Raw genomic sequence first — 17563 nt, forward strand, 5'->3', positions numbered from 1 at the left:
GCTAAATTTACTTTTCAAACACATGATCAGTTGTGACAGAGGCTTACAACTCTTTAGAGACCATCTGGCCAAGTCAGGTCACACTTTTGTTTAACATGGTTGCCTCACACTCAGGTTCGGTGTTGACACTGAAGGACTTTAAATAGAGATACTCTGAGATTCCAGTCCTGAATTCCTACATCTGTAAGAGATTTCTTTCAGGATTGATAGCATTGCCATAGAGACACAAGTTGTTTGACTCTGTGGAGGCTTCTCTGTGTGTATCTACTGAGGTTTCACGTTACCTTCTCGTGAATGTTTTTCTGCCTGTGAACAACTTCAAAAAAGGAACTGGCTGCACAACCCGACTCCACATGCAGATGCAGCAGCAGCAGCCACCAGCTCCACCACGTCCACTGCCCACGACTGTCTTACCTCCTGGTGCTCTGGTGAGTGCCGCTGAGCTTCCTAAACCTTCCTTTGGGTCAGTCAGCAGTTTGTTGGACCTGAAGGAAAGTGCACTCTTATATTTCAGTGGAGCTTATTTTCAAACTGTTTGCCAACGGCTCTCGGGTAGCTGTGCTAAGGAAACCATCCTTACCAAGCATGGAATGATTGCAATAATTGCTAGCAGTGACCCAGACTACATCTATACTTTTTAAAGTAAAGGCACAGCAGTTGGAGCCGGGTGGAATCTGGCTCGTGTCCCATGACTATGTTGGCATTATCTGGCGTACTCAGTGTGCCAGCTCCAAGAGAAGTTGCATGGAGGGTGGAGCAGAGTGGCCTCAGTACCCACTGTCTGCACTTTTGATACCCTTGGCCAGCAGCCTGCCATCCTTTGACAAATGCTGTCCTTGAGGTGAACGCTGCTTAGCACAATCTCATAGTAATATAAAAAGCACATTTCCATCCCTAACGTTGCCAACCTCCAAGGTGCGACCACCCCTCACTGAGCCTGCGCTCCAAATTTGCTCAGGCCTGTACCTTTAAGTGTCAAGTGAGAGAACTTTGCACCAATCACAATAAAGATATGCTTGACTGGAGTCCCTCAAGCTCCACCTGTCAAGTAAAACAATACAAAAATAGCTAGCACTCCAGTGTTCCCCTCCCTTTCTCTTCCCCTTAATTCTGTAGCGTCTCCTTAATGGTATAAATCTCTACACCTGGGGTTTTGGCCTGGTTGGCGCTCCCAGGAAATCTCCACAGAGTACTCATAGGTCAGGTATTTGCAGGTGTTTCTTTTGCAGACAGTAAATTTATCACGTGCAATCCCGAGTAACTCATGTACTGCTGCTTTAACAAAGCACACTGTTCATTACTCTGGTGGTAAGAGGCCTCATTTAGCGCCACCGACTTCTAGCGCGTGTCCACGATCATTTCTTTCCCAGTGTGGTGTCAGTAGTGCACCTGGACCCTTGTTTTCCAGCCTACTAAAGGTGAATTGGTTATTACTCAGGACTGTCTGTCACTCAGAATATCACTCAGGCCCAGCTGTCCCCAGCTCCTCTAATACCTGTGGGTCAGCAGGATTGCAATGGGGTTTCTTTTCTGCCAGATCTCTTTACTCGCTTTAGAGGGAAGCAAGCCTGCCAGGAGCCAGGTGGCTAATGGAAAACAAAGCAAAATAGTCACCTTTCTGGTTTTCAGTTAAACCTGCTGTCTTCACTGAAAATAAGAGACACGCTTTTGGATAAACAAACAGTGGAGTGGATTGCTGAGGTTGGTTTCCAGAGCCTTACAGAACCCATACACATCCTTTCCTTGGGGTTTTGGGGCAGAAAAGTTCACTGTCTTTTGTTTCTTCCACCAGGGCAGTCACCTCACGCAGCTGAATTTGCACTCTCAGACTGGCTGTGCAACACACCTGATGAAAACAACTAGGCAGAAATACATCTTGAAGAAGGTTTCAACTTGCTGAGGAGCTTTGTGGAGTGGTGACTCATCGAGGAGATGGTGAAAGTGGCACCTGCGGAGAGCCAGTGTTCAAGCCCTCAGTGTAACAGAACTCAGCCCCCGCTGGAGTCTCTGGCTCTTGGAGCTTCAGAAACATCATTTGCCCTGGGAGCAGAGCATAGAGTAAGTACCTGGTTCTCCCCCTCAGCGCTCTGGACTGACTTCTTTGTGCTCCCCATCCCACAGTGTCTGTGGAAAGTGCTGCTGCTGAGGTGCTGGTAAGTGACCTCCCTTTCTCTCCAGGACAGACAGTGAACAGAGGTAAACAAGTGTGCCAGGAGCAAGGAGGTTAATGAAAAACAAGGCAAAGTAGTAGTGTTGGGGCTTTTTTCACTTTTTGTTTTTTTCTTTTTGTAGCTTTTGGATATTTTCCACCCGATAGTGGACACATACCAACTCAGGGTTGCCTGCAAACTACATGTGAAGCAGCAGCAAAGGACTCCAAAAACCACAGAACACGTTATAATTTAACGTCTCCAGCAACTGAGTGGGGTGGGATGAGGTTTCCAGCAGAGGTGTGGGGCTGGCGTGTGTCATTTTGCATCATCGCGCAGCCCTGTCAAGTTGTTGGAGCAAGATCTGCCATTAATGATACACGTGTTGGAAACAAGAAGTGCTTTGGCTTTCTTCTAGCTTCCTTCTCCCAGTTAGTTTGATAACTGAGGGCAAAGCTCAGAGTGTGGGGACACACAGCCTAACTTTGCCTGGTCTCGTTTTCTGAGTTCATGTTTTGCCTAGCAGGGCATTTGGTAAGAGGATGAGTTTCAACTGGGCAACCTTCCTTCTGAGTTCAAAGCACTTCTGTAAACCATCTAGGTAGTGCTCAACACTTGTTAGGTGTCTTTCTGGAGCAGAGCAGAAGAGTTACTCTTTTGTCCCTAAAAAGGGATTTCAAGAAAATATTGAGTGATCTTTGGATTTCCTTCTTTTTTTGTTTCTTTTGAAGGACTATACTAGAGTTACGTGTACGTCGGTGACAGAAGAGGGAGAGTTCCCATCGGGAAGGGAGCCCATGACCACATCTGTAGAAGAGAGAGAGCCATCAGTGACAGCTGCAGGCAGGAAAAGCAGGCACAGTTTACACAACAGCAAATCCCCTGCTAAGAAGAAATTCTGCATTTTTTAGAGGTTACTGAGCGAGCTGCTCTCAGCTCACTGCTACAGAACGGGTCGATCAGAACAGTTTAGCTACTGTCTGCAGGGTGAGTACTTCACTCTGCCTCCTGTGAAATTACTGTGCTTGTACAGTGCCTGAGCACGCTTGCCAGCAGGCACCCATGGATGTGCTTTCGCTGACATTTGGCAGCTGGGATCCATGGTGGTGAGTGCCATAGAAATAACATGGCTTGAAGAGTGGGAGCACCTTCCTTTTCATTAGTTTTGTTGTTGTTTTCTAGGTGAAGTAGAGCAAAATGAGAAGAATTCCTGCTCTTTCAAGAGTAGGCCTCCCATTCTCCAGTGCCAGGCTGCCTCTCAGGCCGCACCTGATGGAAGTACAATTGCTGTGTGTGCTGCCGGGTTAAATGGACACAAGGACTGATATTTACTCAGCATTCCCTTCTCTTCCGACATTTGGAGGGACACAGGAAGGCCACAATGATGTCTCCTTGGAGCCTTCTCCTCTCCAGGCTGAACAACCCCAACTCTCTCAGCCTGTCCCCATAGGAGAGGTGCTCCAGCTCTCTGAGCATCCTTGTGTCCCAGTTATCCCCAATCCCCTCTTCATGATCCTTCTGCTCCAGCAGTGCCCCCAGGATGATCTGCTCCCTCAGTCAGGGGGCACAGAGGTGAGACTGTCCGGCCTGGAGTTCCCTGGATCCTCCTTCTTTCCCTTCTGGAACGTGGGGGTTCTGTTTCCCCTTTTCCAGTCAGTGGGACTTCACCAGACTGCCATGAGTTTTGGAATACCCCAGAAAGGCTTTAGTGGCCCCTCCCCAGTTCCCTCAGTCCCCGTGGGGGTATCCATGGGGTCCTGGGGACACTTTCAGGTTTTTCAGATGGTCACCAACCTGATCTTCACTGATCATGGGCACCTCTTCCTTCCAGCCCTGGGCACTGTCTGTTACGGCTTTGGGAATTGCGAAATACCCCTTTTCAACTAAGTGCCCCAAATTTCTGAGTTTTTAACAAAAAATTCCCTTTTGTGACACAAAATCCCCCTTCTCCACACCTAAATATCCCTCTTTGAGTCTAATAACTTAGGGTTTTTTACAAAAAAATGCCCTTTTCTTAGCCCCATAAACCTCCGTTTCCACAGTAAATCCTGGACTTTTTGGCAAAAAATTTTTTTGTCCACTCAAAACCTCCTTTTTCACCCCAGTTTTCCCATTTTTCTACCCTAAATTCTTGAGATTTTACCCAAAACCCCCTTTTCAATTTCAAAATCCTCGTTGTGACTCTAAATCCCTTAGTTTCTAGGGAAAAATTCCCATTTTCAACCACAAATTCTACCTTTTTTCACCGTAAGTCCTTGAGTTTTACCAAAAATCCCTGTTTTTGACCACAAATCTCTCTTTTCCACCCTAAATCCTTTCAGTTTTACCAGAAATGCTCATTTTTCAACACTTAAACCTCCTTTTCAACCTCAAATTCCGAATTTTCACCCCAAAACCCCATTTTCTGTGTATTTTTTCGTGGCTATTTGTTACTTTTTGGCTGTTCCTTTTGGCTGGGCTTCATTCTGGGACATTTCAGGGAGAGTCGGGACGGATTTTGGGTCGGTTCTGCGGTGTTTCGGGTCCGTTCTTTTGGAGTCCGTGCATACATTTCCCGTCAGCCTTTGCGCGGCGCGACTCAACGCGCATGAGCGGAGTGTAACTCCCATCGTGCCTTGCGCGAGGCTGAGCTCCGCCCTCCTCAAGGGGCGCCGGCGCGCTTTCTTTGACGTCACAGCGGCGGAAGCGGCGCGGAAGGCGAAAGGTAAAGTAGCGACCGCCAGAACCCCCGGAACCTTCATGGACCCCAACTTGCCCCCGGGGCCCTCCCTGTTCCCCCCCATCCCGTCCTGTTCATCCCAGTCCCCTCCCAGTTCCCCCCCACTTCCTCCCAGTCTCCTTCGAGTTCCCCTCATCCCCTCCCACTCCCTCCCAGTGCTCCCCAAGCCCCCTCCCAGAGGAAGGAGGAGTGAAAGAGGGTCGGAGAGGGGCAGTAGGAGTGCGGGGACAGGGATGGGCAGTGTCCACCAGTACAAGGCGGTATAAACCAGGACAAATCCCTGTAAACCAGTAAAAACCAGTAGATCCCCTACACCTTCCACCCCCAGCGAATATTTGGCGTTCCCAGTTTGGGACTGGAAGGCGGTGGGAGGGAGTAGGGTTGCTCCAGGTCATCGCAGTTTGGCTCAGTTTAGCCAGGGAGGGGTGGGGGACATTACCAGTTCATCCCAGTATGGCCCACTTTGTTATAGAGATAGTGCCGGTACATCCCAGTTCATTCTGGGGAAACGAGGGGCGTTCCCATTTCATCCCAGTATGTCACAGTTTTCCCAGTGTCCTCTCCCAACCTGTCTGCCGACCCTCCCAGTCCCCTCTGTTCCCTCCCAGTCCCCGCCAGTGTGCCCAGTCCCCTCCCAGTGCCATCCGTTTGCCTTTCAGTTCCTCTCAGTGCCCTTCCAGTCTCTCACAGTTCCCTCCCAGTTCATCCCAGCTCCTCTGAGTCTCCTCCCAGTGCCTCCCAATCCCTTCCCAGTTCATCGTAGGCCTTCTCAGTCCCCTCCCAGTACCCCCCCCAAGTCTTTCTCAGTGCCCACCACCTTCTCGGAGTCCCTCACAGTCCCCCCTAATCACCTCCCAGTCCTTCCCAGTCCCTCCCAATCCCTCGCCAAGGTATTAAGGGTGTTACTCTTCAGACCAGTAACATCCCAGTCACAACAGTTCCATGCCTCCAAACGGGGGCACTGAGCCTTGCGGGGATGGGCACCAGTGACACCAGTGAACCCCCCAGTGACACAGCAGTAACATCCCAGTTCTGATCAATGCAGATTTGGGCTGGAAGGGACCTTTAAAGGTCATCTCCACCATCCTGCTCTGCAGGGAGGGTGTTGGTGGTCATGGTGTGGAACACTGGGGTTGGCCAGGTTGGTGCAGCTGCCCTGGACTGGAGCCCATGGTCCCTGTGGAACCCACATTCCAGAGCTGGGGAGAACCGAACACAACACTTGTGATCTCCCTTGCACTCACAGAGTTTGAGTCCAGCCTCCCAAAACTCTGGGTGCTGTGGAGTTTCTGAACAGAAAAAAATGATTTGAGAGTGAATTCTGTCCCAGGACCAGAAAGAAGCTGAGCCTGAAACTTTTCCCTGGGGTGAGGGCAGGGGGATTGGTGACCCCCACCCCATAGGGAGGGTGGAGGAGCTGTGATTTGGTCTCCCCCCACATCATCCGGGGAATCCCAACTCATCCTGGGGTGGGGGCTGGGATAGGGAACCCCCAAGTCATCCCGAGGGCTTGGGGGCTGCAAGTGGGGACCCTCGAATCACCCTGGAGCCAGGGGTAACCATGGGAACCCCCAGGTCATCATGGGGATTTGGTACCATGATGGGGGACCCAAAATCATACCGGGGTGGTTGGGTGGGGTGTAAGGACCCCTCAACCTCCCCAGGGGTTGTGGGCAGCAATGGGGGAGCCCTAAATCATCTCATGGAGTGTCAGTGCAATGGGGTGATCCCAGCTCAAGCCAGGAGTGGCTGACAGCCCCAGCACCCTCTGCCCCACCCAATGCCCCCTTTGGGTTTTGGGTGCCAGTGTAGCTCCTAAAGATGAAATAAAGGATGATCAGTGGGTGTCCCAACTCTATGGGTAACCTCCTCATTCCACCTCACACTCCATTTTCACCCGCAGTAGGTTTGATGAAGGTTTTGGATGCCATCACCCCACAAAGTGCCCACCCTTGCTTTGTCACTGCACTATGGCTTCTTTTGCAGACACGGGCTGACTCTATCTGTGCAAAAGCCTCTCTGGGTGCCTGAGGATAGGAAGGCTTTTGGTTAAAGTGTGACATTGGTGAAACATCACTGAATCCATCCAGCAGAGGAATTTGGTATCGGTGAGGAACACGGGAAAAGGTTTAGGATCTGCTGGGCCCATCTCCACCATCAGAAAATTCATTGGGGTGAGAGACTCCAGAGGTGTTGTGACTGTGGGAGACGGTTTAGTGACAGCTCAGATCTGGTCCGGCGGTGACACCATCACACAGGCACCATGTCCTACACCTGCCCTGACTGTGGGAAAGAGTTTGTCAGGAGATCAGATTTGATTAACCATCAGCGGATCCATAGGGGTGAGAAACCCTTTAAGTGTTCTGAGTGTGGGAAGGAGTTTACCTGTAGATCCCATGTATCAGAGCATCAGCGCATCCATACAGGAGAGAGACCCTATAAGTGTCTGGAGTGTGGGAAGGACTTCACCAGTAGTTCCCATTTATCAGCTCATCAGCGCGTGCACAGAGGAGAGAGACCCTATAAGTGTCTGGAGTGTGGGAAAGAGTTTACTAAGAGTTCCAATTTATCACAACATCAACGCATACACACAGGAGAGAGACCCTATAAATGTTCTGAGTGTGGGAAGGAGTTTACCAAGAGTTCTCATTTATCAGAGCATCAACGCATCCACACAGGAGAGAGACCCTATAAGTGTCTGGAGTGTGGGAAGGCGTTTACTCAGAGTTCCCATTTATCAGAGCATCAGCGCATCCATACGGGAGAGAAACCCTATAAGTGTCTGGAGTGTGGGAAGGCGTTTACTCTAAGCTCCAATTTATCACAACATCAGCTCATCCATACAGGAGAGAAATTGTATCCGTGCACTCATTGTGGGAAAGCCTTCAACAAGAGCACCTCTTGGATTAATCACCAACATGTCCACACTGGGGAAAAACCCTATACGTGTCCCCAGTGTGGGAAGGGCTTCAGACAAAGCTCAAACCTCTCCCAACACCTACGTATCCATAGGGCTGAACGTCCCTACAAGTGTCCCCATTGTGGGAAGGACTTCAGACAAAGCTCAAACCTCTGCCAACACCTACAGATCCATATGGCTGAACGTCCCTACAAGTGTCCCCAGTGTGGGAAGGGATTCCGTCGACGCTCCAATTTGACAACCCATCAACGCCTCCATATCGGTGAACAACATTAAAGCTACTCCCAGTGCAAGATGAATTTTTACTGGAAATTAAATTTCATCTCTCATTACTCGACCCATCACAGCCACTACCAAATGTGAAGGGTCAACCTGACCTCATTTTCCAAGCTCCATCCCAGCAACAATGCTTCCTTCAGCATCTGGTGGACAATAAAATTGAGTCAGATCAGGAACCACTTCATGTCCCATCCAAAATTAAAGTTTTACCATTTGTTTCAGCATTATGAAGTTTTTTTTACGAAATAAGGGAAAACAAGTTTTTGCCATGGTGACACCCTCCTCAAGGGATGTGGCAGGATGGAACCCTGGACGCTTTTCCTGCACAGCAGGCTGGGAGTGCAGCTGAGGGAGCAGGAGCAGAGGGAGGTAGCAGACTGCAGGACAGTGCTGGCAGCAACAACGTTGTGCCATGTCGTGGCAGGAACAGAGCAGGATTCTCTCTGTGCCAGGCACAGAAATGGGAGAAACGTGTATTTTTCCCAAAGGGGAGCCCAGCTTTGTGCTGCGAGGGTCACTGGGAGAGAAGAGAGTGAGGGAGAGGAGTGAGCTTGGGAAGGGTGGCAGAGTGGGAGGGCCTTGGAGATGGCAGTGTGCTCAGAGAGAAGAGTTACAGGGCCAGAATCTGCTCTGGCAGCCCAGCCCTTCTCCTTTGCTAACCACCCTCTCCAACGCTCACTGATGGAGGGCTCTGGAGGGATCTGTCCCCATCTCACCAGCTGACCAGGCCCTGCATGGCCATCTGCTCGCCACTGTCCCAGCTTGTTGGTAGGCCTCAGGGTGCTGCTTGATGCTGCCTGGAGCAGGAGGGTGAGCTGTGCACCCTGGCAGTGCATCCTGCAGTGGGTTTGGGTCAGTCCCCAGGTCCCCCTGTCCAGCACACTGTGTATTTCCATTTCTCTTTGGGTCTTGAGTCTGCAATGGATCCAAGAGCGTTCAGCCTTGGCCAGCACAAGGCCCATCACTTCACACTAGGTCAGTGCTGCCTCCTCAGTCTGGGCAGCTTTGTGCTGTGGAGCCAGGGGGGTGGGGGAGGGCCCCAGGTTTGGTCACTGCCCTGGGGAGTGACATCTCATCAAGTTGGGGGGCTGGAGAAGACCTTGGAGATCACCCAGTCCAGCCCTGCACCCAGGGCTGCCAAGGCTGCCCCTGACCCATGTCCCTCTTCTTTCCCCACATGCCCTGCACTCTCTACACCATGTCTCCAGCAATGTTTCTTAGTGCCCCTGGACTTTGCCTGGGGTGGATTCTACACAAGGTTTCTCTAGCTTTCGAAATGACACCAAAAAGCCTGCTCACCACATGCTCCTGCACCACGTGGTCCTCTTCAGGCTCAATAACCTACCAGAGCGTTTGGCCGCTGCAACATTATTCTGCAAGATTGTTCCTGCAGGGTGCCCTAGTAAAGTTGTTCAGACAAAGGACCACTCCAAGGTCACTTCTGTGGACATCAGGACATGCCTGGACCACCCATGCCAAATCTTGCTAGCGGTTGCTTGAGGACTCAGTACCTCAGCAGTAACATGGGTGGATGTTTGTAGTGCTAAGGCTTAGACAACAGGCCCAAGCCATAGTTGACCTCTAGATGAACCCTGTCCTTTTTTACTAATAACCTTTATATCAGTGAATATTCTGCTCAGTTCAAACAATAGTCATCTTGATGCCAGCAACTGACCACCTCAAAATATCATTTGTGCTGAATTGACATTTGGAGACAGTATTTTAGGAAACCCTACCACCTACATCCTGGACTCAGGCCAAGGTTTGGTCCTGGTTGGGCAGGGGGGGCTAAACCAGATGCATCTTTCTTGATCACTGTCTTTTCTTATATGTAGTACTGACTTGATATGAATTACCCTGTATGTTTTCTATCTGTCTGCTTTAGGTTATATGTTCTGCATTTTCTTTATTTGGTTGTATTATTTAGCTATCCCCAGTAAAACATGTCTGACACTGATCTCTGCAGCCACTCTGTGCAGCCCATGGGAGCTGCAGGAAAGAGGAGGAGGAGGGATTCAGCACCCAAGTAAAAAAAAAAACATACAAAAAACTCAGGGGGCAGCAGGGACACTTTATCCCATTGAGGCTCACTTCTGCCTTCACAATACTCAGTTCTTTAGATCCCCCCATCCCTCCAGAAATAGTGACAGATTCTGTCCCTTTCTGATTCGATGGCATTAGGGTGCACTGTTGCACCAGTGTCCACCAAGGCTTTATATTTTTGTGGCTCTAATGTGCCAGGCCATCAAATCCACACAGTCCAAAAAGTTCTGTTGTCCCTCTCCTGCTCCTGACTGGAGGCAGGGCACCTCTAAGCCTGAGCACATACAGCACTGTCAGTACGTGCATTACTGGGGTTTGCATCCCTGTTACTGACACCTGAGGTACTCTGAGTCACCAACATACTCAGATTGGGTAACTCCACACAGCCATCCTTGAGCAGCCATCCTTTTAGAAGGACCTCCTTTTTTAATTGCTTTACCTACTAGCTCACGTACTCGTTCCTGTAGGACAGCAATAGGTTTCTTATCCCACTTTTTCATGTCCTCTCCATACTCATTCAGGATTGACCACCTCTTGCTGTACTCTGTTTCTCTCAATTCAGTCTCATAGGAGGGCATTTCCTCTTAATGGCTGCAGTGCAGCCTCCTTCCCCTATTTGAGAAAAATGGGGCAGATGCAGTTTCTCAGCCATTTCCTTTACAGCTGAGACCCAGGCCCGATGAGGAGCTGTGACAGCATCTTCGTATTCTTGTGCTGTTTTAATCACATCACCCACAGTTGGTTCCATTTCTCCAGGACCCCATAACATTACTGATAGTGTATGGCTAAATGGTGATGGTGCAGCATGCACAAACCTTTGCCTCATAGGCTTAGGGCATGGCATGTGATAAGGATCCACAATGTCATCATTGGTATAGATCACATCTCATACAGCCAATTCTTTCAGATCCCTGATAGCTTTCCCAAGCGTGGGTGCTTTGACCTGTGAGCAGTCTATTTCCTCTTTATAGGGATATCTCTCTCTTACAGCTGACAAGAGTTGTTTCCATAGGCTGGTGGTTCCAGCCTATGCACCGAATACCTGCATCTCTGGCCAGGGATCCCAACTGCCTGGCTTCTCTATGAGTTAATGTTATGGCAGCAGCCCCTTCATGCCAGCATTGGAGTAACCAAATGAGGAGTCATTCACCTGCAAAACAGCCAAAGTTCTTTCTCAGAGTACACAAGTGCCTCATGGAATAGGACTGAACATAAACTTCTGATTCTGAGTCCTCCTCAGATAACTCTGCTTTAGCTGCTCCATGAGGAGAGGCAGTATACTCTATCTCCTCTATCCCCTGGTCATCTCATTCAGACCTTGAAGGGTTAAGGCTAATTTCTGATTTCCACTGTTTTCCTTTCCTCCCAGCCACAGGGTGGACGAGTATCTGCGTGATCTGAGGGGGAGAGGCTGTGGTGTCTGCAGCAGTAGCAGCAGCAGCACTGGCTTTCTGAGCAGAGCAGCAGTGTCTGTGGGGGTAGGGACAGCAACTGCAGCTGTAGCAGATACTCTGGTGATGATCCCCAGCTGTGTCTGTGTTGTGCCCTTCCGTGTGGGGGGTGAGCAGTGGCTGCGGAGGCAGAAATAGGAGTGCTGTCTGTATGAGGTGTGCTCATTCCCCTAACTGCAGTTGTTTTTCTCCTCACCAGTATATGATCAATATGAGGATACATAGGAACATATGAGAACTGTTGACAACACCAAGAAGGAGAATCAAAACTATAATAAGCGTATTGCCATTTTGACTGGAATCTGGTAAATTTAGCCCCTGATGAGAACGAGTGGTAAAAGACCTCAAATTAAAACTGAGAATGTAATTACCAACGAAGTTTTTTATCCTTGTATAAACACAACTGCACTATATATTAGTATTGCAGACCATATCACAACTACTTTTCTCAAGCAGCACTTACCCAACATAAACCACATATTAACACTGATCTCTGCTAAAAAAATCTGTGAGGACAGCATTGAAGGGTACTTGGAGAGATAAGCAGAGCCTTGTTGTTGGGCTTATGTGGGATTTTTGCAACGCAGTCGTGTCAGACACCTGAAAAAGGACAGAATGAGGGAGCAAGTGAAGAAAGCTTCTCAGCTTAACAAGCTCTCTGTATTTTCAGATTTTTTTACCAAAATTTTGAAGTTAGGAGAACAACCTCCACTGCCTCTAATGCATCCTTCTGCTCCCAAGGTGCCAGTGTCCCATCTTGCTGTAATTCATCTGCTAGCCCCTGGTATGCTGGGAGCCCTTAAAAGGAAGACGATTAAAAAGAGGCGTTGGCACCTCAGAACGAGGCCCTGAGTCCTACAAAAGGGGCACAGCCCTCCTGTACTACACGCACCCTCTCAGGGGGGAGGCCCTGGCGAGGCATCACGTTCTCCTCCTCCTGGTCCTTCTCCTCACCACCCCTCAAGCTGCTGCAGGGTTGCTTGGGCTCCAGGGAGGGAACGTGGGTGATGTGATGGCAGGCAGCCCCACGGCGAGCCTCAGTCCCCTCACCCACCCTTCTCTGCCCCACTGCCATCCTGGCAGCCTCACCCTCACCTCCTTGTCCTTGCTCGGATCCCAGCAGCAATGGCAGCGAGGAGCCCAGTGGCCCATGGCTCCGGGTGAGGCAGGGGCTCCCACGGAGAGAGAGAGGGGCTCCAGAGCATGGCGGCAGCCCCGCACTGGAGGGGGGAGGAGTGCGGAAGGGGGAAGAGGGGCCCCGGGGCCGGGGGCTGCTTGGAGTGGCATCTTTTTGGTCTCTTTCATACATGAGGACAAGATCCAGCAATCTGCCCTTGTGTCTTTCCCTTAAACACCTGTCAATCATGGCAGAAGTTGTCACTGACATAATACCACAAGCAGTACAAATCTTTTGTTACTGGCATTTCTAGAGGTGAAGGCACAGCATTATTAATTCAATTTTACTATAGACATTTTCCTATAATTTGTTTTGTTAAAAGTATCTGTAGCCTCTGGATATCCTCCAGTATCAGCACATGCTGGGTACAAGGCTCATCACTTGGCCCCCATTATTTAAATAAATTTGTTCAGCTTTGTCAACAGAAAATATTGTCATATTCATTCTGGATTTCTCATCAAGAAAAAACATTATATCAGCACCACAAATAAAACACCATATTACAACATACTGTATTTCAACCACATAGCTGTGGTTGCAAGGTTACATGCACTGTATATCACTGAAAGGTCCAGAAACCTTTGCTCAAAGAAACTCCATCGCATTTAAAGTAGTGATGTGCCACATAACAGTGCAGTACATGAGGTTACTATGGAAAGACCTGACCCTCTTAGGCACAAATAGAACAAAACTGTCAAAGACATCTCAGTTCACTAACAATAAAATGTTATGTCTAAAAAGAAAACAGGAAAAAAAAATGTATTTGCCAGTTAAACTATCACTGCAGTGAACTTGGGTTTACTGATCAGAACCAACCATACGTAAAAGGTCTATAGTTTGGTATTGCTACAGATGGCTTCAGCATTTGTCACTGCATACACACATGGAACACAAAGCATGGTGAAAAGCTTTCAGAAAGAAAGAAAAGCCATGTTCTACATCAATGCAAGTTCTGTGTTGCACATCTTAACATAGCAAAGACACACATCTGTCTGGATTTACACCACTGCCATCCAACCTGTCACCAAAGAAACACTTTCTACTGCATTCCTCACTTAACTGCATTCTGGTTTTTTTCAAAGCGTGATAGCACTGTGTTTAGACTTTATGCTTGCTCACAGCACTCACATACTGAAGCATGAAGGTGGATCCCCAGATACCATGATGCTTTGTACAAACTCAGGCTTCTACTTCTTATATTGGTCCAAGACAGCCAGCTAGGAGAACTGTCCTTACTTGACAGCAGTTATGAGTTTTCAGGTTTAATTATGCTCAATAGCTCCCTCTTTGGTCATTCATGGTTCAACCATCATCCAGTAATAAAAATTGCAAGCAGAAGTTTTTCCTTTCTTAAAAAAATATTTTTATTCTTTCTATGCGTTTTTTTAATGGCATCAAAAAATGTAAATAGAAGTATTGGGCACCTATGTTATCTCTTTTGGGAATATTTTCACAGAGCCCAATGCATTTCTGGGGCCTCCTTTTTAAACAGATTTCTTCAGTGGCTGTACCCAGAAATTGTAGCAGATGTATTTGATCTGTGTACCTACCATCTTATTATGCCACAGTAGAGTTCTTGAGTCTGAGGACTAGTCTCTTGCATGTTTAGGTAGGTCCAGTAAGTCTTGCTTGCTGTCTGAAGCTCAATGTTTTGTGTATGGCTTCGCAATCATTTAAAAACATTGCTAGATACGGCTGGTTTCTGAAGATCACTACCACATTGCAGGCATCCTATTCAGTACTGAGGAAATCTTACCACCAGCATTATATAAGAAAGAAGCCCCAGCAGCCTACATTATATAGTACATCTTTTTATCTCTGCTTACGGGGTTAGGCTTTCCTCTAATACTAAATAAACACTAAATCAGCAAGTGTTTTTAAAATTTATCTTCAAAGTCCCTACAAATAGTAAAAATCTGTTGAACAATTAGATTCCTAAAAATAAGGATGTAAAATTACATTTTGTATAATGTACTCCATATATATGCTGTCTTGTATTTAGTAACCATTATTTGTTTTAATAAAATAACAAAACTGGTAAATATGCTTTTGAAATTCTAGATAGAAGATCTGAATTCCCAGATTTTGTTAATTTTCATAGATTTAAGACTGGAAAGTTTTTGAATTTCCTTGCTATGTCAAAAAGTTTCAAATAGTGTAGTAATATATACTGCAAAAAGAAGACCCAAGGAATAAAAAAGTGAGACAGTATGTCATGAAGACAGCTTAATAATCAAGGGAATAAATGCTGAAAGAAGAAAATAACATTATTCTAAGAAATTGCAGAATTAAAACTGGATTGATTTAACATTATATATGTTACTTACAGACTTATGACAGAGTACAAGTTTCAGTGATACTCAGTTACTGCAAACAGACTTTAGTAAACATCTCTTTGTGCTGCAGTTTAGAACCATCAGCATCACTGCTACACTCACCTCATGGCTGATTTTTGTGTATATCTGCTATAGGCATTTTTTTCTTCTCATCTGATTCTTTTTTAAAAATAGAGCAGAAACACGAAACTTTCTTCCAGTCAGTGGCTTGGCAATTAGTCCATATTTTTTCCAAAAATTTAAACTGATTTCAAGTTGCAGGAAAAAGTAGACTGCATTGGTGTTTTGCTTTTATCTTAAAGCTAGCATTGCTGTTCAGAGCAAAATCCTCTATGTGGCAAATTGTGTCTTGTGATCACCAGAATTACTTAAGAAACCAAAAGAAGCTTAAATTGCTTATTTGCTCTATTTAAGGAAAGTGGTTGTTAACTCATGCTCCTTGGAAGTCTCCACAGTTCCTCAGGATCCACAGTACACTCCTATGTGCTATTTTACCAGCATTATAATTTCTGCAAGAGGGTGAGGCTCCAAAGGTTATTTTTGCATACACCCTTCTGGTCTTTGATGAATGCAGGTGTCTCTCTGTCCTGTTTTTTTGGAAGACCATTTGGCGCCTTTTTCCTCACGTGTCACATGAGAGGTAGGACTCCAAGTGCTTGACCCACTGAATGCAAGGCTTTGCAATCTCCTTCCTTTGCAATGCCCTTTGAGAAGAAATAGGGAAAGAAGTGTGGGACCAGAGCCTCTTTTCACCTGGGAACACTGAGACACAACACCTGCACAGGATATCCTGACACCCCAATCCAACGAAATCCATTTGCCATCCCACTTCCACTACTCCCAGGCCCAAATTATAATGGCTCCTTTGCTTTCCAAAACCAGCTGGTGGCAGCAAGTGCAGCTCTTCTCCTGCAGTAGTTTATGTTGCCTTTTTGCACGACCAAGCAGGGGCACCTCGCAGGGCTGGTACAAGGGGTGACTTAGGGAAAAAAGGTGCTGACTCCCACAACTTAGTGTCACACCTCCCCTGGCCCTTTGCTCTTAAGCAGCTTAAGAACCAGTATCCTGATGCAGAGTATACCCAGCCAAGCCTTAGGAAGCCCAACCAGATGTTCTTTGTTCATCTAGAAGATGCAAACATTCTATTAAATTAAGTACTTTGAATGGGAAAACATGTCAGAATGGGGGTGGCATGGGGATTTCTGACGTTTCTGCGGTGGGATTATTTGAGAATATTTTTTTAAGAAAGGCAGTATCTGAAAAGTATGAGCAGTTCTAAAACCACTTCTCAGCAGTGAAACCATGGAACCTATTCCCAGGGTAAGGAGGTTGTGGGAAAAATTGGTCATTATGTTCTATTTTGAATTAATGAGTCGTGCATTTATAAAGGGAAATAATACAAATTGTTTTTTCATTTTACAATCACCATTGTGATTCAATCTAGACATAGCCAACAGCTGATTAGCACAGACATAGCCATCTTAATCTACATATCCATAACATTAACACTTCTGTGGGTTTTTAAACTTTTAATATGATCTTTGTGGCAGACATAATATTCCTTAACGAAACAAGCACAAGTTCTCAAGTTATTTCAGGGAAGTTATTTTTAAAAACAATGCAATATTTCATAATACAGATTTATAATCAAGTTTTTAACAAAGTAATTTAACATATAAACATATGAATCAGTAAATCATTAAATAAGTATTTGTATTGGTAAATACTAGTATTTTGCCTGTATCATGTAGGACCTGATCCAGCAAGCCCTCTGTATACATCTTTATCCCCACTGAATGATTGGTATGATTTTTCATTCAAATCTACTACTTTGCTTTGATCTGAGCAAATTCTCTCTGGCCACTAAGCTAAGTAATTGAAATAATCACTGGAATACATCCCAGCAATTATTTCCTTAGATGTCTGCATAGGTTTTTTTCATGTTCATGAAATCATCACAAATATTATCAGCAGTTTTTGTTATTTACAATTTGAGATGTATCAGTCAAGATTGATCAAAGAAATAGTATGTTCCCTGTTCTTGGCTTTCTTATTGAACAGCGCATTACCTTTGCACTCAATAAAGAGCAGTGAGCAGTTTCCACAAATTATTTCATCATTAGTACTGAATTTTACTTCCTCTAGGTATCTGAGATAACAATACTGGGCTAGGAAAGTAAAGCCAGGAGCTCTCTTTGGTGAGGACGGACGAGTATTAATTACTTTTTATCTGTTCTTATCTACCACTAGTATTCATTTCTCCAAGGAAATGGGAATATTTGTTTTTGGTTTTGTTTTTGTTTTTTGTTTTTTGTTTGTTTGGCTGGCTGTTTGTTTGGTTTGGTTTGGTTTTCCTTGAAAGCATAAAAAAAGCTATGGCCAGCCCTTTAATTCTGAGTACTCACTCCTTCTGAGAGATGCCTTTTCCCCTGCCTGGTAAATCCAGAACAGAAAACTGCAGACACTAACTGGCCTACTCTCCCTTCTC

The 17563-nt window shown here is 46.6% G+C and overlaps 1 protein-coding gene across 2 annotated transcripts; it reads left to right on the forward strand.

Annotated features, from left to right (window-relative positions):
* Positions 1-4778: 4778 nt before the first annotated feature.
* Positions 4779-8292, forward strand: LOC103537100 (zinc finger protein 383-like). Of its 2 annotated transcripts, none has more exons than XM_030468032.1 (2): positions 4779-4854; positions 6856-8292. In XM_030468032.1, the coding sequence occupies exon 2, from the start codon at positions 7133-7135 to the stop codon at positions 8063-8065; it is 933 nt and encodes a 310-aa protein (XP_030323892.1). In that variant the 5' UTR covers positions 4779-4854; positions 6856-7132; the 3' UTR covers positions 8066-8292. The 2 variants fall into 2 exon arrangements, with proteins under 2 accessions (XP_030323892.1, XP_030323893.1); XM_030468033.1 differs by lacking the exon at positions 4779-4854 and adding an exon at positions 5655-5665 and having other exon boundaries at positions 6983-8292.
* The last annotated feature ends 9271 nt before the right edge of the window (positions 8293-17563 follow it).

Source organism: Calypte anna, chromosome Z (assembly GCF_003957555.1).
Source record: "Calypte anna isolate BGI_N300 chromosome Z, bCalAnn1_v1.p, whole genome shotgun sequence".
Taxonomy (NCBI): domain Eukaryota; kingdom Metazoa; phylum Chordata; class Aves; order Apodiformes; family Trochilidae; genus Calypte; species Calypte anna.